The sequence below is a fragment of the Phaseolus vulgaris genome, chromosome 9 (assembly GCF_000499845.2).
Source record: "Phaseolus vulgaris cultivar G19833 chromosome 9, P. vulgaris v2.0, whole genome shotgun sequence".
NCBI classification, from domain to species: domain Eukaryota; kingdom Viridiplantae; phylum Streptophyta; class Magnoliopsida; order Fabales; family Fabaceae; genus Phaseolus; species Phaseolus vulgaris.
The window spans coordinates 29,797,175-29,812,728 of NC_023751.2; the positions used below are offsets into that span (position 1 = coordinate 29,797,175).

The 15,554-nt window shown below is 34.8% G+C and overlaps 1 protein-coding gene across 1 annotated transcript; it reads left to right on the forward strand.

Annotated features, from left to right (window-relative positions):
* Positions 1-7,280: 7,280 nt before the first annotated feature.
* LOC137821953 (serine carboxypeptidase II-2) lies at positions 7,281-13,727 on the forward strand. Its single transcript, XM_068626776.1, has 10 exons — positions 7,281-7,641; positions 7,749-7,856; positions 8,088-8,183; positions 8,428-8,520; positions 8,764-8,849; positions 8,939-9,202; positions 9,296-9,435; positions 12,390-12,485; positions 13,218-13,323; positions 13,408-13,727. Exons 1-10 carry the CDS (start codon positions 7,374-7,376, stop codon positions 13,567-13,569), a joined length of 1,419 nt encoding a protein of 472 aa, XP_068482877.1. The 5' UTR covers positions 7,281-7,373; the 3' UTR covers positions 13,570-13,727.
* The last annotated feature ends 1,827 nt before the right edge of the window (positions 13,728-15,554 follow it).

The following is a 15,554-nucleotide window of genomic DNA, read 5'->3' on the forward strand; positions in this document are numbered from 1 at the left end:
CATCAGTTACTCTCAAACCACAGGGGTGGATTATACAGAAGTTTTTGCACCAGTGGCCAGATGGGATACAATTAGGAGTATTCTTGCAGTAGCTTCCCAACGAGGTTGGTGTGTTTATCAACTAGACGTCAAAAGTGCTTTTCTATACGGTGAATTAAAAGAGGAAGTCTATGTTGATCAGCCTGAAGGATATCTTAAAGTAGGGGAGGAAGACAAAGTCTATCGTTTAAAAAAGGCCCTCTATGGCTTAAAATAGGCGCCAAGAGCATGGTTCAGCAGAATTAAGAGTTACTTTACGAAGGAAGGGTTCAAGAAAAGTGACTATGATCACACCCTTTTCTTCAAGAAAACAGAAAACAATTTATTGGTGGTAAGTCTCTATGTCGATGACTTGATTTTTACTGGAAGTAACAAAGTATTGTGCGCAGAATTCAAGTCCTTAATGCAGAAGGAATTCGAAATGACGGACATGGGAAAAATGAAGTTTTTCCTTGGAGTGGAAGTTCATCAAAGTGAAGCTGGGATACACATATGTCAAAAGAAGTATGCAAAGGAGGTGTTGGAGCGTTTTAATATGGGGGACTGTAACTCTGTAAAAAATCCAATTGTTCCAGGAACTACTGTTTCAAAGGAGGGGATTAAAAGAGCTGATGCAACGCTTTACAAGCAACTTGTTGGTTGTCTAATGTATCTTACGGTAACAAGACCTGATTTGATGTTTGTAGTGTGTTTGATTTCACGTTTTATGTCTGACCCTAAGGAAGAACATACGTTGATTGCCAAAAGAGTATTAAGATACGTAAAAGGAACACATGATTTTGGAGTGTTCTATGGGAGATTGTCAAAAATGAATTTGTTGGGATACACAGATAGTGACTATGCTCGAGATGTAGATGACCGGAAGAGCACTTCTGGATATGTTTTCTTGCTGAATGGGGCTGCAGTTAGCTGAAGTTCTCGAAAGCAAGACATAGTCACTCTCTCCTCAACCGAAGCTGAATATGTTGCAGCAAGTTCCTCTGCATGTCATTGTGTTTGGCTAAAAGGGATGTTGCAGGAGCTAGGAGCTATAAATGGTGAATGTATAGACATCATGTGCGACAATAGCTCAGCGATTAAGTTATCTAAAAATCCAGTCATGCATCGGAGGACAAAACACATCGATGTCAGGTATCACTACTTGCGAGACTTATGTAATGAAGAAATCATGAAGCTGGTTTTTGTTGGAACAAATGATCAAATTGCAGATATCATGACTAAGCCTATCAAGTTGGATCAGTTTGTGAAGCTCAGGAATTTACTTGGAGTTCGAAGGATGGAAAGTTAAACTGATGCTCTTAACGTATAAGTTTAAGGGGAGAAATTATGTTGAATATTTGACAAAGTCTGAAAAATAAGTCAATCTAGTTTTTAGAAATTAAATAAATCTATTACAGATATTTTATATTTTAATAATAGTGCCTAGATTTGGGTGGCTAAGCTTTTATAAAAGCCATTCTCTATTCATTATAATATATACTAAATATTTCTATTAGTTATGAAGAACTTGGAAGTCATCCCATCATCATTCAAACGAAACTCTGAATTTACGGAACATGCTGCTGCACATGTAAGCGTCCTTTTGTTGCCAATTTGCATGATTAATTCACGTGGAGTCAGGTTTTATTTTATTGATTTAATATTATATGTTATTGTTTTCATTTGCAGCTTTTTGGTATTTTTAGTGTTTTGATTCGCTTAAATTCATATGCTTTTGGGGTGTGTTGGATGGTGTGATACATCTACGAACACGACATTCTATTGACGGTTAATGTTTTACAAATAATGTGTTGGATATTTTATGCTTCTTTTGGTTTATTATGTTTTTTTTAATAAAAGGTAGTTTTTACTTCTTGGTAAGCTTGTGGAGTTCAAATAAATAATACTAATAATAAAATAAAACTAAAACATAATTATATTTTTTTTAAGTGATGAATTTTCATGCTGAGACTCGCTTAATTTTATGTAAATTTTTAAGAATTATGTAATAATTAAAAATTTTGCAATAATAATTTTCGTTCAAACAATAATTTTGAAATTTTTTAATTATCATGTTACGTCTGAAAACTACATATAAATATTATTTAAAATCTTTTAACAAAAGAAGTACATAAATTTTGGTAAATTTTGTTTTACGTAGAGTATGATTAATCTTGTTGGACTCGAATAATTTATTTATTTATTTTTTATATGTATTTTTGTTTTATTTTTGAAGAAAAAAATAAACATTTTAAAAAAAAATCGCACTTTTTTTGTATATTTAGGATAATTAGATGTTAATAATTTTTTTTACACGTAATTGATTATAAATTTAGTTTCGAAGACAATTTTTTTTTTCATAGTTTTCAATAATAAAATATAGTGACAATTCTTATGTTTTTCAAAGATTTGTTGTCTTCTGATCTAGTTGTAATAAGTGCTTATTTGTAACTTCTAAACTATGTAGAAGGAAGTGATGTCATTTGTAAATCATTCACTTTTGTGAAATTATCTTCAAGAATATAGAGAACTTAATTTAATATCCATTCTTTTAATTGCGAATGTTGAAAATCAACCACTTATTGTTGTAATTGAAGAAGTTTTATTTACATAGCATAAATAAATATTGTATACTTTGCTAAAACTCAAGGAAAGTCTAGTGGATAACATAGAAAAGATCTATATACTCATTGAAGTCAAAAGTTGCAAAGAGAATACTTGTAAACATTGTTTCATCAATGGTGTTTTTTTTATAACATTGGAAAAACAAATGTAGCTAAGGTTAGGGGTGATCTAGTATGAAACAAAGTGTGTTTTTCTTCTTTCTATTACATATGTGTTGGGTATGAAGCCAGGACCAATTGGGTTGGGCTAACTAGACACATGTTTAGTGAGTGGGCTTAATTATTATGCCCTTTTATTATCTCTATTTATCTCTATTTAAAGAGATCATTGTACTTGTAATTGGTGTGCAACAGGATATAATGTAAACCTAATAGTTGCCCGGGTGGATGTAGGTTGCAGTTGGCGACCGAACCACGTTAAATCTTGTGTCGTTTATTTTTCTGTAGTTGATTCGTGATTATGTGTGTTGTTTCCGCGTGCGTTTTTCCCATCAAGTGGTATCAGAGCCTTGGTTCGTTTACACACTAGAGATCCGATCAGCAGAAATTAATCGACGAGATGTGAAAATTACGGTTGCAGAGGGTTTCGCAGAGGCCGCAACAACATCCCAAAGCTAGGGTTTTGCAGGGGTTGCAGCAGCGTCCTAAGGCTTAGGGTTTCCTAGATCTGCTTCACAGCAACGGTGACCAGCGACGGTGGTGGTGCGGAGCGCCAGTGCAGTGGGGATTGTGACCAGGTCTGTTGGTGAGTGATTTTGGGTGGTGCAATTTTTGTGTTCTTGATTTAAAAAAAAAAGATTGCCAAGATTTGAAATCAGTTGTACCGAGTATCTCGTCTAGTCATTTGAGATGACAGAAGAAGGGAGGTTCCGAATTGAAAAATTCGATGGTATAGATTTCAGTTGGTGGAAAATGCAAATTGAGGATTTGCTAATTCAAAAAGATTTGGACGTGGCTTTGGATGACAAGCCAGAAAAGATGTCTAATGCAGAGTGGGCAGGTTTGGATCGGAAAGCTATGTCCGTTATCTGACTCTCTTTGAGTAAGAATGTTGCCTTCAACATTTTGAAGGAGAAGACAGCGAAAGGTATCATGGAAGCATTGTCTAACATGTACGAGAAGCCATATGCTGCAAACAAGGTGTTTCTGATTAGAGAATTGGTAAACACAAGGATGAAGGAAGACAGTTCAGTTACTGAGCACATCAATAAAACAAATTCGATCTTAGCCAGACTTATGTCAGTGGGCATTAAGTTCGATGATGAAGTTCAAGCTTTACTACTGTTATCGTCTTTGCCTGACAGTTGGTTCGGAACGGTTACAGCAGTTACCAGTTCAGCGGGATCCGGTGGATTTACTTTTGAGAAGATTTGTGATCTCATTCTTGGCGAGGATGTCTGAAGAAGGAGTTCTGGGGAATTATCTAGTGAATCGCTATATGTCATGAGAGGTAAGAGAAATATCAGAGATAGTGGGAGCAAGAACAAAGGAAGGAGTCAGTCAAAGACTTGGGATTGCTTAAGTGTAACATGTTGGAACTGCAAGGAGGTGGGGCATTTCAGGAATCAATGCCCAAATGATAAACAAGTCAGCATTGCAGAAGATTCCGCGGACGAGGACCTCTTAGTCTGTTGCGTGGAGAGTAGTGTGGATTCCTGGGTCATGGATTCTGAAGCATTGCAGAATCTAGTTATTGGAGACTTTGGAAAGGTAAGACTAGCGGACAATAGAACTCTTGATGTTACGCGGGCATGGGTGACATAGTGTTGAAGACACCAGCTGGTTTTTGGACTTTGAAGGATGTCAGAGTTGTTCCAAGCTTGAGGAAAAGTTTGATTTCTGTTAGGCAGTTGGACAAACAGGGACATGAAGTGAAGTTCGGAAATCAGCAGTGGAAGGTCGTCAAGGGAAATCTTGTCATGGCCTGCGAAAGAAAGAGATGTTCGTTGTATATAGTCAGATTACCGTGTCTGAGGGAGTGACCATCCCAGTTCAGAAGATAAACAAAGTCTGGTTCACAGAATCTCGTGGGCAGAAGAGGGTTGTCTTTACAAGAGAGAAACCCAGAGCCACAGGTCAGATTCAGGATGAACGAGCATGGAAAGGTTCAAGTAGACCAGTCATAGGTACTTGTGGCAGTGGGAGCACGGGTCGTGCTTCAGCTAAGGTTCCTAGATGACCGTGGGTTAGGAGAACCAGTATTCCAGCGGTTGAAACTTCTCCAGAAAAATTCTTGTTGAATATGGAGAGTGTTTATTCTCAGGTTGTTCCAGGATCCGACAGTTCCTGTAAGTGGGAGTCGATAGGAACAGAGAACGGGTCAGTGACTGACGTGTTGAAACTCAGGTTGTTCCAGGATCTGACAATTCCTGTAAGTGGGAGTCGGTAGGAACAGAGAACAAGTCAGTGACTGACGTGTTGAAACTCAGGGGAGTTTTAACGAAGTCTTCAAAATGATTAAGAAGGTTGGTGGCAACTAGAGGTGGAACAGTGAGTTCCATCGACAAATTACAGAAGTACATGTACACAGTTGAAGCGCAGGTGAACATTGTTCCGTGACTTCAAGTGGGAGATTGTTGGTATGAAGTCAAGACCAATTGGGTTGGGCTGACAAGACACCATGTACACAGTTGAAGCGTAGGTGAACATTGTTCCGTGGCTTCAAGTGGGAGATTGTTGGGTATGAAGCCAGGACCAATTGGGTTGGGCTGACTAGACACATGTTTAGTGAGTGGGCTTAATTATTATGTCACTTTATTATCTCTATTTAAAGAGATCATTGTACTTGTAATTGGTGTGCAACAGGATATAATGTAAACCTAATAGTTGCCCGGGTGGATGTAGGTTGCAGTTGGCGACCGAACCACGTTAAATCTTGTGTCGTTTATTTTTCTGCAGTTGATTCGTGATTATGAGTGTTGTTTCCGCGTACGTTTTTCCATCAATATGTGCTTGCCTCTTAGCCATGTCACAATGTTTTTGGATGATATTGTGAATTTGGTTTATAAAAGCATTAGAAGACTCCCAATCAACATTTAACAAACGTATTTGCGAAAATATTTCAAAGTTATTTTTTTGAGCTATATTCAAACCCTTCCTTCTAAATCTAACTTTTATTTCAATGTTACTTGTCAATCAAATAAAGACCATAATTCTTCGTATCATTAATGCTAAAGAGACCCTTCTTATCCTTCCAACACTACCATTCTTCAACTCTAACCTTTATTCTAATTGCAAGCCCAACAAATTTAGCCTAAACCTCCAACCTCATAAATACCCTGGCCAGTAACTAAACTGTGATGTAATACAACTTTAAGGTTTGCTTTCACAATCTACTTATTACTATGATAATCAAAGTTTTTATGAACTAAAACATATTTATACTTCTCATGAAAATTTGGTATCTAAAAACTTTAATCTTTAAAAAAAAACTCAAATAAAAACATCTTAACTCAACCAATTTATATCTCAAATATTTTTAACAAAATTAACCATTGTTGTTTTTAATTTGAGTGTAGACCGTCCAATGTAGTGCCTTGGATCATCTAGTGCTTGATATAGATCGTCTACTACATCGAAAGTCAACATAATTTAAGTATAAATCAGTAAACCCCAATCGTCTCCTAACAAATTCAATTATAAATCAAGTGAAACAATATTCATATATCATAAGGTATTAATTAGAAATAATAGTAAATAAAAAGGTGAATTGTCATTGGAACAATACTCTTATAAACTACAAGTGATAGAGAACGATACTTGTAATAATTTGTGATTATTTAAACCCTTTGTAGGTTATGAAAGAGAATTGGATATGAATCAAATTGGATGAACCAGTTAAAATTAAAGTGTTGCCTACCTTGTCTATTTCTTATATCTCTTTAAACTATCATCTTAAAGTTTTTTTTAAAATCTTAGTGAAGTTGTTTTAACATCATAGATGTTGGAGATCCCACATTGACTAGAGATTAGAGTCTTTCATTGTATATAAGTGGGTGCAAACCTCAACCTCATGAACCGGTTTTATGGGGTTCAGTTAGGCTTAAAATCCACTTCATAACATGGTATCAGAGCATGTTTTCGTAACAATAGACAATCCATTTAACATGTAATTGGACTAGCTTGTGAAACTTTTTAAAAATATTTTAAAGCTTTATCTTTAAGAGATAACAATTTCTTTCATCTATGTAAATAGTAGAGTGGTAGAAATAAAAAGAAGAATTGAAGTCGTTGCAAAGATCCAAGAAAATTTACATTTACTTAGTCTCTTCTTATTAAAAGTCATCCAAACATAAACTACTCATGAATCAAAATGTGAAAACTTTTTTTTTGTTTTGTGAATGAAGATTAAACTAGTTTTTTCTAAACGTGCCAAACATACAAACAACTCACACTAACAAAAAGCAATTGAAAACCAATAATATATGAAATAGACCCATTCAGAAGAAGCTAATTTTTTTTTTTGGAAAAGATAAAAAAAAAGATTTAATTAAAACGTAATATAAAGGGGTAAAATAATCTAACTTTTTTATTTTTATTTCAACCACATCCACATACATTAACATCAACCAATAATTTATTCATTTCATTTTATTGTATAAAATATAATAATAATAATAAATAAACTTTTCCCGAACCAGTTTATTTATATATAAAACTCCAAGGAAATGGTGTTGTGTGAATGATCTGTAACCAGTAACAGATCCGGGGAGTTGCGGTTTGGAGTAGCGAATGGCGCAATCCGGGTCTGGATTCTTGTGCTTCGCCACTCTCTTGTTATGCAGCGCTTTCGCAACCTCCTTCTCCACGGACCCTCCCTTGCTCCAGCAGCACAAGGACCGTGTCGGAAGGCTCCCTGGTCAGAACTTCAACGTCAGCTTCGCACACTACGCCGGCTACATCACCGTCGAGGAGAACGCCGGGAGAACACTCTTCTACTGGTTCATTGAGGCTCTCGAAGATCCTCATTCCAAGCCCCTGGTTCTATGGCTCAATGGAGGCGCGTTTCAATTTTCTCGCCACTAACTAACTGATCATCTTTATTTTACTTCTTCTGCTACTGCATATGCCGGTGTTAACCATCGATTCGCAACACTTTTGGTGCAGGACCTGGTTGTTCATCCATTGCTTTCGGACAGTCCGAGGAAATTGGACCCTTTCATATAAATCCAGATGGCAAGACTCTTCATCCCAATCCCTATTCTTGGAACCGAGGTGAGGGTGGCCCACTGCCTTACCGAACATTCCTTTCCACTTTCAGGGCATGTTTGGAGAAACTTTTTCATACCAGTTTTTAGGAGAGAAAAGAATAATATAAAGAAAAAAATTCAAAAAAGTTGGAAATATAATATGATAAAGCTTATTTGAGAAGAAAACATAAAGGATAAAAGGTGAAGAAGTTCTGTGAGAAGAGTTATGATTAACCACTTTTTTTGTTTTTTTTAGTTGCCAACATTCTTTTTCTTGACACTCCTGTTGGGGTTGGATTTTCATATTCAAATAACGGATCCGAGCTGCTGAACAATGGCGATAATAGGACAGGTAGTACAATTTTCATTCAGCATTCATTGTTATTCAGGTTCATGTTTGCACACGTGTACACACATTCACACTCATAGTAGGTGATTGGAAGGATCTTTACCATTCAGTCTTGTATTGATGATTAATGTTGGTTTTACTTAAATCTAAGAAGACTGAATGGTTAAGGTTAACTCCCCTAAAGCTCTCGCCTTATATTGTTACATATAAATTCGTGTAAGTTAAATTATTAAAGCTTTATGTGCAGCTAAGGACAATTTAGTATTTCTGTTGAAGTGGTTTGAGCGTTTCCCTCAATACAGAAGTAACGACTTTTTAATTAGTGGTGAGAGCTATGCAGGTAAACAACGTTGCTCAGCATAAATTTGTGCTCAAATTGATATTCTGTTCATTAGATTTTCCTGTTTGTTTGTTTCATAGGCTTTTTTAAAAGTTATTGTTTGCTAGTAGTGGTTATGTCGTCAACTGACACTTCAATACTGGTCTGTTTGTTTTATATAGATGTTCGAGTTCTTTTATTCTGGTCTGATAGATTTTTAAATGCTCTAATTCATATTGTTCAATCATTAATCCCGTATATCAGGGCATTACGTTCCTCAACTTAGCCAAGCTATTGTTAAGTACAACTCAGCCACTAAAGAACAGGCTATAAATCTGAAAGGTTTCATGGTATGGGTTCGAATTTTGTATAAAAATAAATCTTTGCTTTGTGTCACTTCTTTCTTATTATTAGTTTAATCCATATATCTCTGCTGCAGGTAGGGAATGCTCTGACGGATGATTATCATGATCAATTAGGGATGTTCGAGTTTATGTGGTCAAGTGGTTTGATTTCGGATCAAACATACAAGCTTTTGAACCTACTTTGTGATTTTGAGTCAGTTGAGCACCCATCACATTCATGTGAAAACATTTGGGAAATTGCTGATAAAGAACTTGGAAATATAGATCCATACAGTCTGTTTACACCACCATGCCATGCCAATGTTAGTCAGTTAAGTCGGCTGGTGAGAAGAAAGAATGTAAGTGCGAACATATTTTAAATTCGTTATACAGTGCATGTGACAGGTTTGTAGAACATATCATTATTATTGATGTGTTATGTCATGCTACAGAGAATTGGTAGACTCGGTCTCAGTACAGAGTATGATCCATGCACTGAAAGGCACTCCATTGTATACTTCAATCGACCTGAGGTCCAAACAGCTCTTCACGTTGATCTAGATCATAAGCCTGCCACATGGGAGACCTGCAGGTGATGAGATGATCACTATTGAGGCACTTGAAAATTTTCTATCTGCATCCACTGTATTTGATGTGAATATAAAAGGTTTGGATTTAAAATAAAAATATAGAAGGAAAAAAAATAGGTGTAAGCTCCAAATACGGTTCATGTGAACTGGGATGGGAAAGTGTTTAGAATGTTACAGGTGAAAATTTTCTCTCCTATGGCAACATCCACCCCAAATTACACTAATGATCCCTTACCGTCTCCACCACACTCCACGTATGTCATATTCACCTTCTCTTTCAGATTCATGCATTCTCTTCATCATTTCATTGCTGTCAAGTGTTCATTTTGTTTGAGAAACAATGCCACATTTCTCATGCATAACTTCCCCCTACTCTTTGACTACATTCTTAACTCATTCTCTGCCTGTATGATTTCTTATGGTACTTTTTATGCCACATACTTAACATTTATCAATGTACGAATGATGTCATCATGCATCCTTATTCGTATAAAGCCTATAGCAATTGTCTTACAAGATGTGTCACTTCCCATCAACACGTTATGACTTTCCAACTCATCAAATATGGTAAACCATTCCCTTCAAGCTATCAAGTGAAGAAAGACCAAGACAAGATGATAAGCTTCTTGGTTAGGTTCTTGGCTTGTATCTTGGTGTTTATGGTTAGGTTGTGATTTGACTGAGGTAAGGAAGGTTATAGGAGGATGTGTAGACTATCTTTGAAGGGTTCTTGAGATTTTAGGATATGTTTTTGGAGGAAATCTTGGAGGTTTCCTTGGTGAGGGTTGGCAGAAGCAAGGGCAAACAAAAACTAGGTTCTTGGTTGGTTTTTCTTGGAATTTTGGTGTTTTTGGTCATCTAAGGCAAGGGCTGGTTGGACCTGGTTTGAATTATAGGACCTTTCTTTAAGGTTGATCGAGAGATCACTAAGCTAGAAGATGGTTTGGAAAGGTGTTCTTGGTGTTTCTTGAAAGGTTATGGTGTGGGTGGTTTCGCCAAATGCTTGTTTAGTATTTTGGTGTGTCTTGGCTAGGTTTGGGTGGTGGAGAGATAAGGAATGGAAGCTTAGAAAGATAGTATGATAAAAGCAAGAAATAGAATGGAAATATGATTGAGGATATGTGACAATGATGAATGGAAAGGAGTAAGATAGGGTGGTGGTTTACGTTGCCAAGTGTACACAGTTCAAATAGTTGGAAAGACTCTTGACTCTTGGCTCACTCTCTTGAATGCTCCAAGAAAAGCAAAGAGGAAGAGAGGTCACTTAAGAAAACTCAACTAAGATGAAGCTCACTCTCTCACAAAGAAACACAAAATGGCTTTCAAAGCTCTCAATTTAATTTCTATTCAAAGTTTGTTTACAATGTGCTCATACGAGTTCCTTTTTCTAAGGTCTTGGTCATGAACATCCAAAACCTTATTTACAATGTGATACATGTATTACCACCTTGGTGTGTTAGCACACACCTTTATTTATATTCTACCCTAGAATAAACTATATTAGGAATTACTATCCTATGCCTTTTTTCAAGCAATAATTCTTAAACATTTAATTATTTTTAACTTGTCTTCTTGAGACTTTTTCTCCAAGTCCTTCTTCAATTGAAGACTCTTTCTTTATTCTCAGCAAATGCTCCCTTATGATAGAAAGCTAACGCACTTCTAACAACCTGAACAATTACCTCACTACCCATCCATAACATGAACTATCATTGTTTAATAGTTTTGGGCGATAAAACCGTAAAGGCTTATTTCCATTAGGGCCCTGTTTCTTAACATGAAGCCACTTGAATTTTTACTTTACACCACCATTGTTTGGACATCTCAATTACCAACCAAGTATGACTTGGATTTTCACACTGGTATGTCACTGCTTAAACTTTTCAATTTACTACGCATAACTTGACATAGAAGATATTCACCAATCGAAAGGGGAGAAACACCAAGGAGACTTTAACCAAATAAGTCATGAGTCGATACACAAGAAAACATTACGCCACCTTCAACTCAAAACCTTTAGGCAATAGGTTTGTGTGTCTTTCTCACTATATGTTGCTCAACTTGTCTATCTCTACATAATATGGGATTTCAACTCACTTAACACCAACAATACCCCCCTCAAATGAGTCCTTTTCACATTAGTATGCTCCTTCTCTAGCAAAAGTATTTCTTAGCACAAATACCTCAATGATGACCATTATTTGCTCTACTATTTACAACAACAGGATACGTTGCTTGAGTCCCTGCCTAGAAAACTTTCAGTAAAAAATGATCCATCACCCATTCTATTGTACTCGTTTAAAACGCTTTCCAAGAGGAACCATTGACATTAATATTCAAAATCCGTTTATACGACGAAAAATTCTCACTTAGATACTGTTGTTGTTGACAGTATCTTCAATTGGTGTGAGACTTTGGGTTTTTCCCAATACACCTCATGTTCAACACTTTGAGCTTGGTATGTATATAACATGGCAAGTGACTTTTTTTTAATTGGATCTAGGAAATGCTCTTTTTCCCAAGTATAGTGTGGGGTTTATAAGGCTTTGGTCTCTCCAACTACCTTATCTTGCTTTTATGATGTGGTTCTCTCAAGGTTCTCAGCCGTGTCCAAGTCATTTTACTGTTTTTTTGTTAATCTTTTTCTCAATCGGTTCCAAACTAGTCTCTCCTCATGTACAAACATATCTTGTCGTGTCATTTCTCATATGGCCACACATATGTCTTGATATTCTCATTTCTTGTTATTTTTACTACTTCCACATTAATAATTTAAGAATCCCTGCAACTATATCATTCGGAGATTTTGATAACTGGTAGCAACTTTAGGGATTGTAGGCGTAGCATAAAATGTATTGTCGTACCTTTTGTTTATATCTCTCTCTATTTGCACCTGTGTGGTTTCTTTTACCAAACTTAACAGACAACACAATCCTCTTATTCTCATTTTTGGCAGTGATGTGGTATATACAAACTGGAAGGATTCTCCAAGATCAGTGCTCGATATTTATCATGAACTTATTGGAATGGGACTGAAGATATGGGTGTTCAGGTTAGTGTTATTTTCTTATATCTAGATGTAACCCTATAGTTACAAAAACATTCCTTTTTAGTCCATATAGGTAAAAGCATCCCTTTTATTCTTACATATACCGTTTTAAATTTCGCTCTCCCTATACATATTATTTTTTCATACACATACCGTTTTAAATCTCTCCCTATACATTTTTTTATAATTCCTTCATCCCTACGAGAAGGAATAAAAGGGATTAAAAATGATATATGTACAGACTAAAAAGAAATTATTTGAAGTATAGGGACTAGAAGGTAAAGTTTTTGTAACAAGGATCAAATGATTGATTAAACCTAATACCTATATATGTCTTTATACGCGTTTACTCGTTTGTTTGATGTCATACATATATCTAAAGTGAGCTAGGAAGAGCTTGAAAATTCTCAGCATCTGTTACGTTGCCTCAGACAATTTGCTAATTACTTATGATCTGAAAAGATTACATTTAAGATGTATCCCTCTTGATCAAATTCATGATTTCACTTTTATTTTTATCAGACACTTGAACACCCATAAAAGAAAAACACAGAAGGAATACTTAATAGCATGTGCTCAATTAATCATCCAGTACAAAATCATTTCAATGTATTCTGATTACTATTATTTTATTTCAAGCACGGTATTAAGGTTTTGTAACTAAAGTGGAATGGAGCTCAAATACGTTAAGAACCATTCATTCCATTCTAAGTTATTTATTGTCCTTGATTTCAGTGGTAATACGGACGTGGTAATACCTGTGACGTCTACTCGCTATAGCATAAGTGCTCTGAAACTCCCAACCTTGAGTCCTTGGCGTGCATGGTACGATGATGGGGAGGTAAGTGATTGTACAATGAGTTGGTTTCTCTTAGATTATTTAGTGTTATTATTACGACCCTTTTACGTGATATAAATGAAACAGGTTGGAGGATGGACCCAAGAATATGCTGGGCTTACGTTTGTGATTGTAAGGGGTGCAGGGCATGAAGTTCCTTTGCATAAACCAAAACTTGCTCTCACACTCGTCCAAACCTTCTTGGCAGGAACATCAATGCCCAATCTTGACTTACTCAGCACCTCTTGAAATTTACATTTACTGTTACCACGGTACCCTATTTTCCATTTTAAAAACTTCTCTATTGTTGTAATCATCAACTTGGATAACTTAAGAAAACAAATTCGATGAATCCATGAAAATAGTCACTGGTTTCATGAAATTATGCAAACATATTAAACCTATAACTATTGTAATGTCCAAAGTTTTTATCAAAAATATGATTTTAGTATTAATCTATTAAAAGAATATAATCAGCATACATTTTAAATATCATTGAAAATAAACTGTGCATTGAATTAATTTAATTAAGGTATGAGATATTATTAATACGTGAATTAGTAAAGTTTTTTATTTCTAAAAAAATTCACATATGCATTACAAGTGTTTCTTAATAAAGAGAAAGGAATATACATTGTCATAAACTTGACTTACTAGCAAAACATATTAGTAAATTCTCTCCATCCATCTCATATACAACATAAAAAGGAAATATCCTATAATAAGAGAATTAAGGCATCATTTATGGTTGGACACAAATCTACATTTGAATATTCAGAAAAAAAAAGTAATTAATGATTTAGACGTTAATAAATAATACCTATTTTTTATCAGCATGATAAATAATACCTAATTTTAGTTATTTAATAAGTTTTCTAGTATGATAAAAAAGATATGCATGTCACTGAAAATAGCTCAAACTATTGTTTGATACATCATCACAAGGCAAAAGCTTAAAGTGAGGCCAAGTAGAATTGTTTCAAGCTTTTGGATGTAAGACGTGATACGTCATTAGTTGTTTCTTCCTCCACCTCCATAGGTTCTTCTACCATTCCCATACAAAACGTGAAAATATTTTTTATCTTTATTGTGCCACCTCTATTGAGTAGCTTCCGGATTATGTAATCTGGACACATATTTAAAAAAAGACTTTCGGATTATATAATTCATAAGCTAAAAAAGACTTACATAATCCAGAAATGAATCATGCATTAAAAAAAAATTCCAAATTATGTAATCCGGAAACTAATTAAAAATTTGATAAAGACTTCTGGATTATGTAATTTAAAATATTATAGAGGGATAGTTTTAGAAATAAAAAATTTATGGAGTAGTGAGAAGAATATATAAAGGTGGAAGGAAGAAATCGTCTATGTCATTCATGCATTGTGTCATTCTTTAGCTTTTAAGTGCTTAGCTAAGATGGTTTTCTAAACAACATAGAAAGAGAGAACTATACTTGTAAATTTTTTATTACACAAGTTTATCTACTTTTGATCATCAATAAAAACACTTTTAAGAGCATTTGTGAACGTGTTTGAAAAATCCTTAAGTGACTTTATTTCAACATCTAATAGGCATATTAAAAGAGAAGTTTACCAAGTAGATTTAAGCTCTACTGAAACCCATTTCTAGAGCTAATAATTTATTTTATTAGGTAAATTCACCAACTCTCCTGTTTAATTATATACTCCAATATATATATATATATATATATATATATATATATATATTTATCCACATAATTCTCATTCATTGCAAATGACATGGAATTATTACAAATTCCACATATTCCTTTTTGAGCTAATTTTTCAATTTATCATGTCATAAGCAACCACAATCACATCCAAAACATCACAAAACATATCTTTAATGTCTTAAAATTCATATGCAAATATACACACAAATTCCCTAACAGTAAACAAATTTTCACAAACTACATAAACAACATAAATGTTATGAATTCAACATTTCCAAAAAAATTCAATTAATGAAAACTCAAGTAATTCAATATCATCACAACAATTCATTTCAAATAATATGTTGAAGGTGAAACGCCTTCAAACTAAACCAAATATACAATTCAAGATGTAAAAATAAGTCACCCACATTGTAGTTAAGTTTCATACTTTCTTTTTGACAACTACCTTATGGTTGCAACATTCATATATAGTGCTAAAAAAAGTTAAACCACACTTAAAGTTCCAATAAACCAAAATACTTATGGAAAAGGT

Excerpts from the sequence above, each read along its gene's own strand:
- LOC137821953 (XM_068626776.1), top strand. The coding sequence starts at position 7,374 with ATGGCGCAATCCGGGTCTGGATTCTTGTGCTTCGCCACTCTCTTGTTA. Across the intron at positions 7,642-7,748 it reads GGTTCTATGGCTCAATGGAG|GACCTGGTTGTTCATCCATT; the intron begins GCGCGTTTCAAT and ends CTTTTGGTGCAG. Across the intron at positions 13,324-13,407 it reads CATGGTACGATGATGGGGAG|GTTGGAGGATGGACCCAAGA; the intron begins GTAAGTGATTGT and ends TAAATGAAACAG.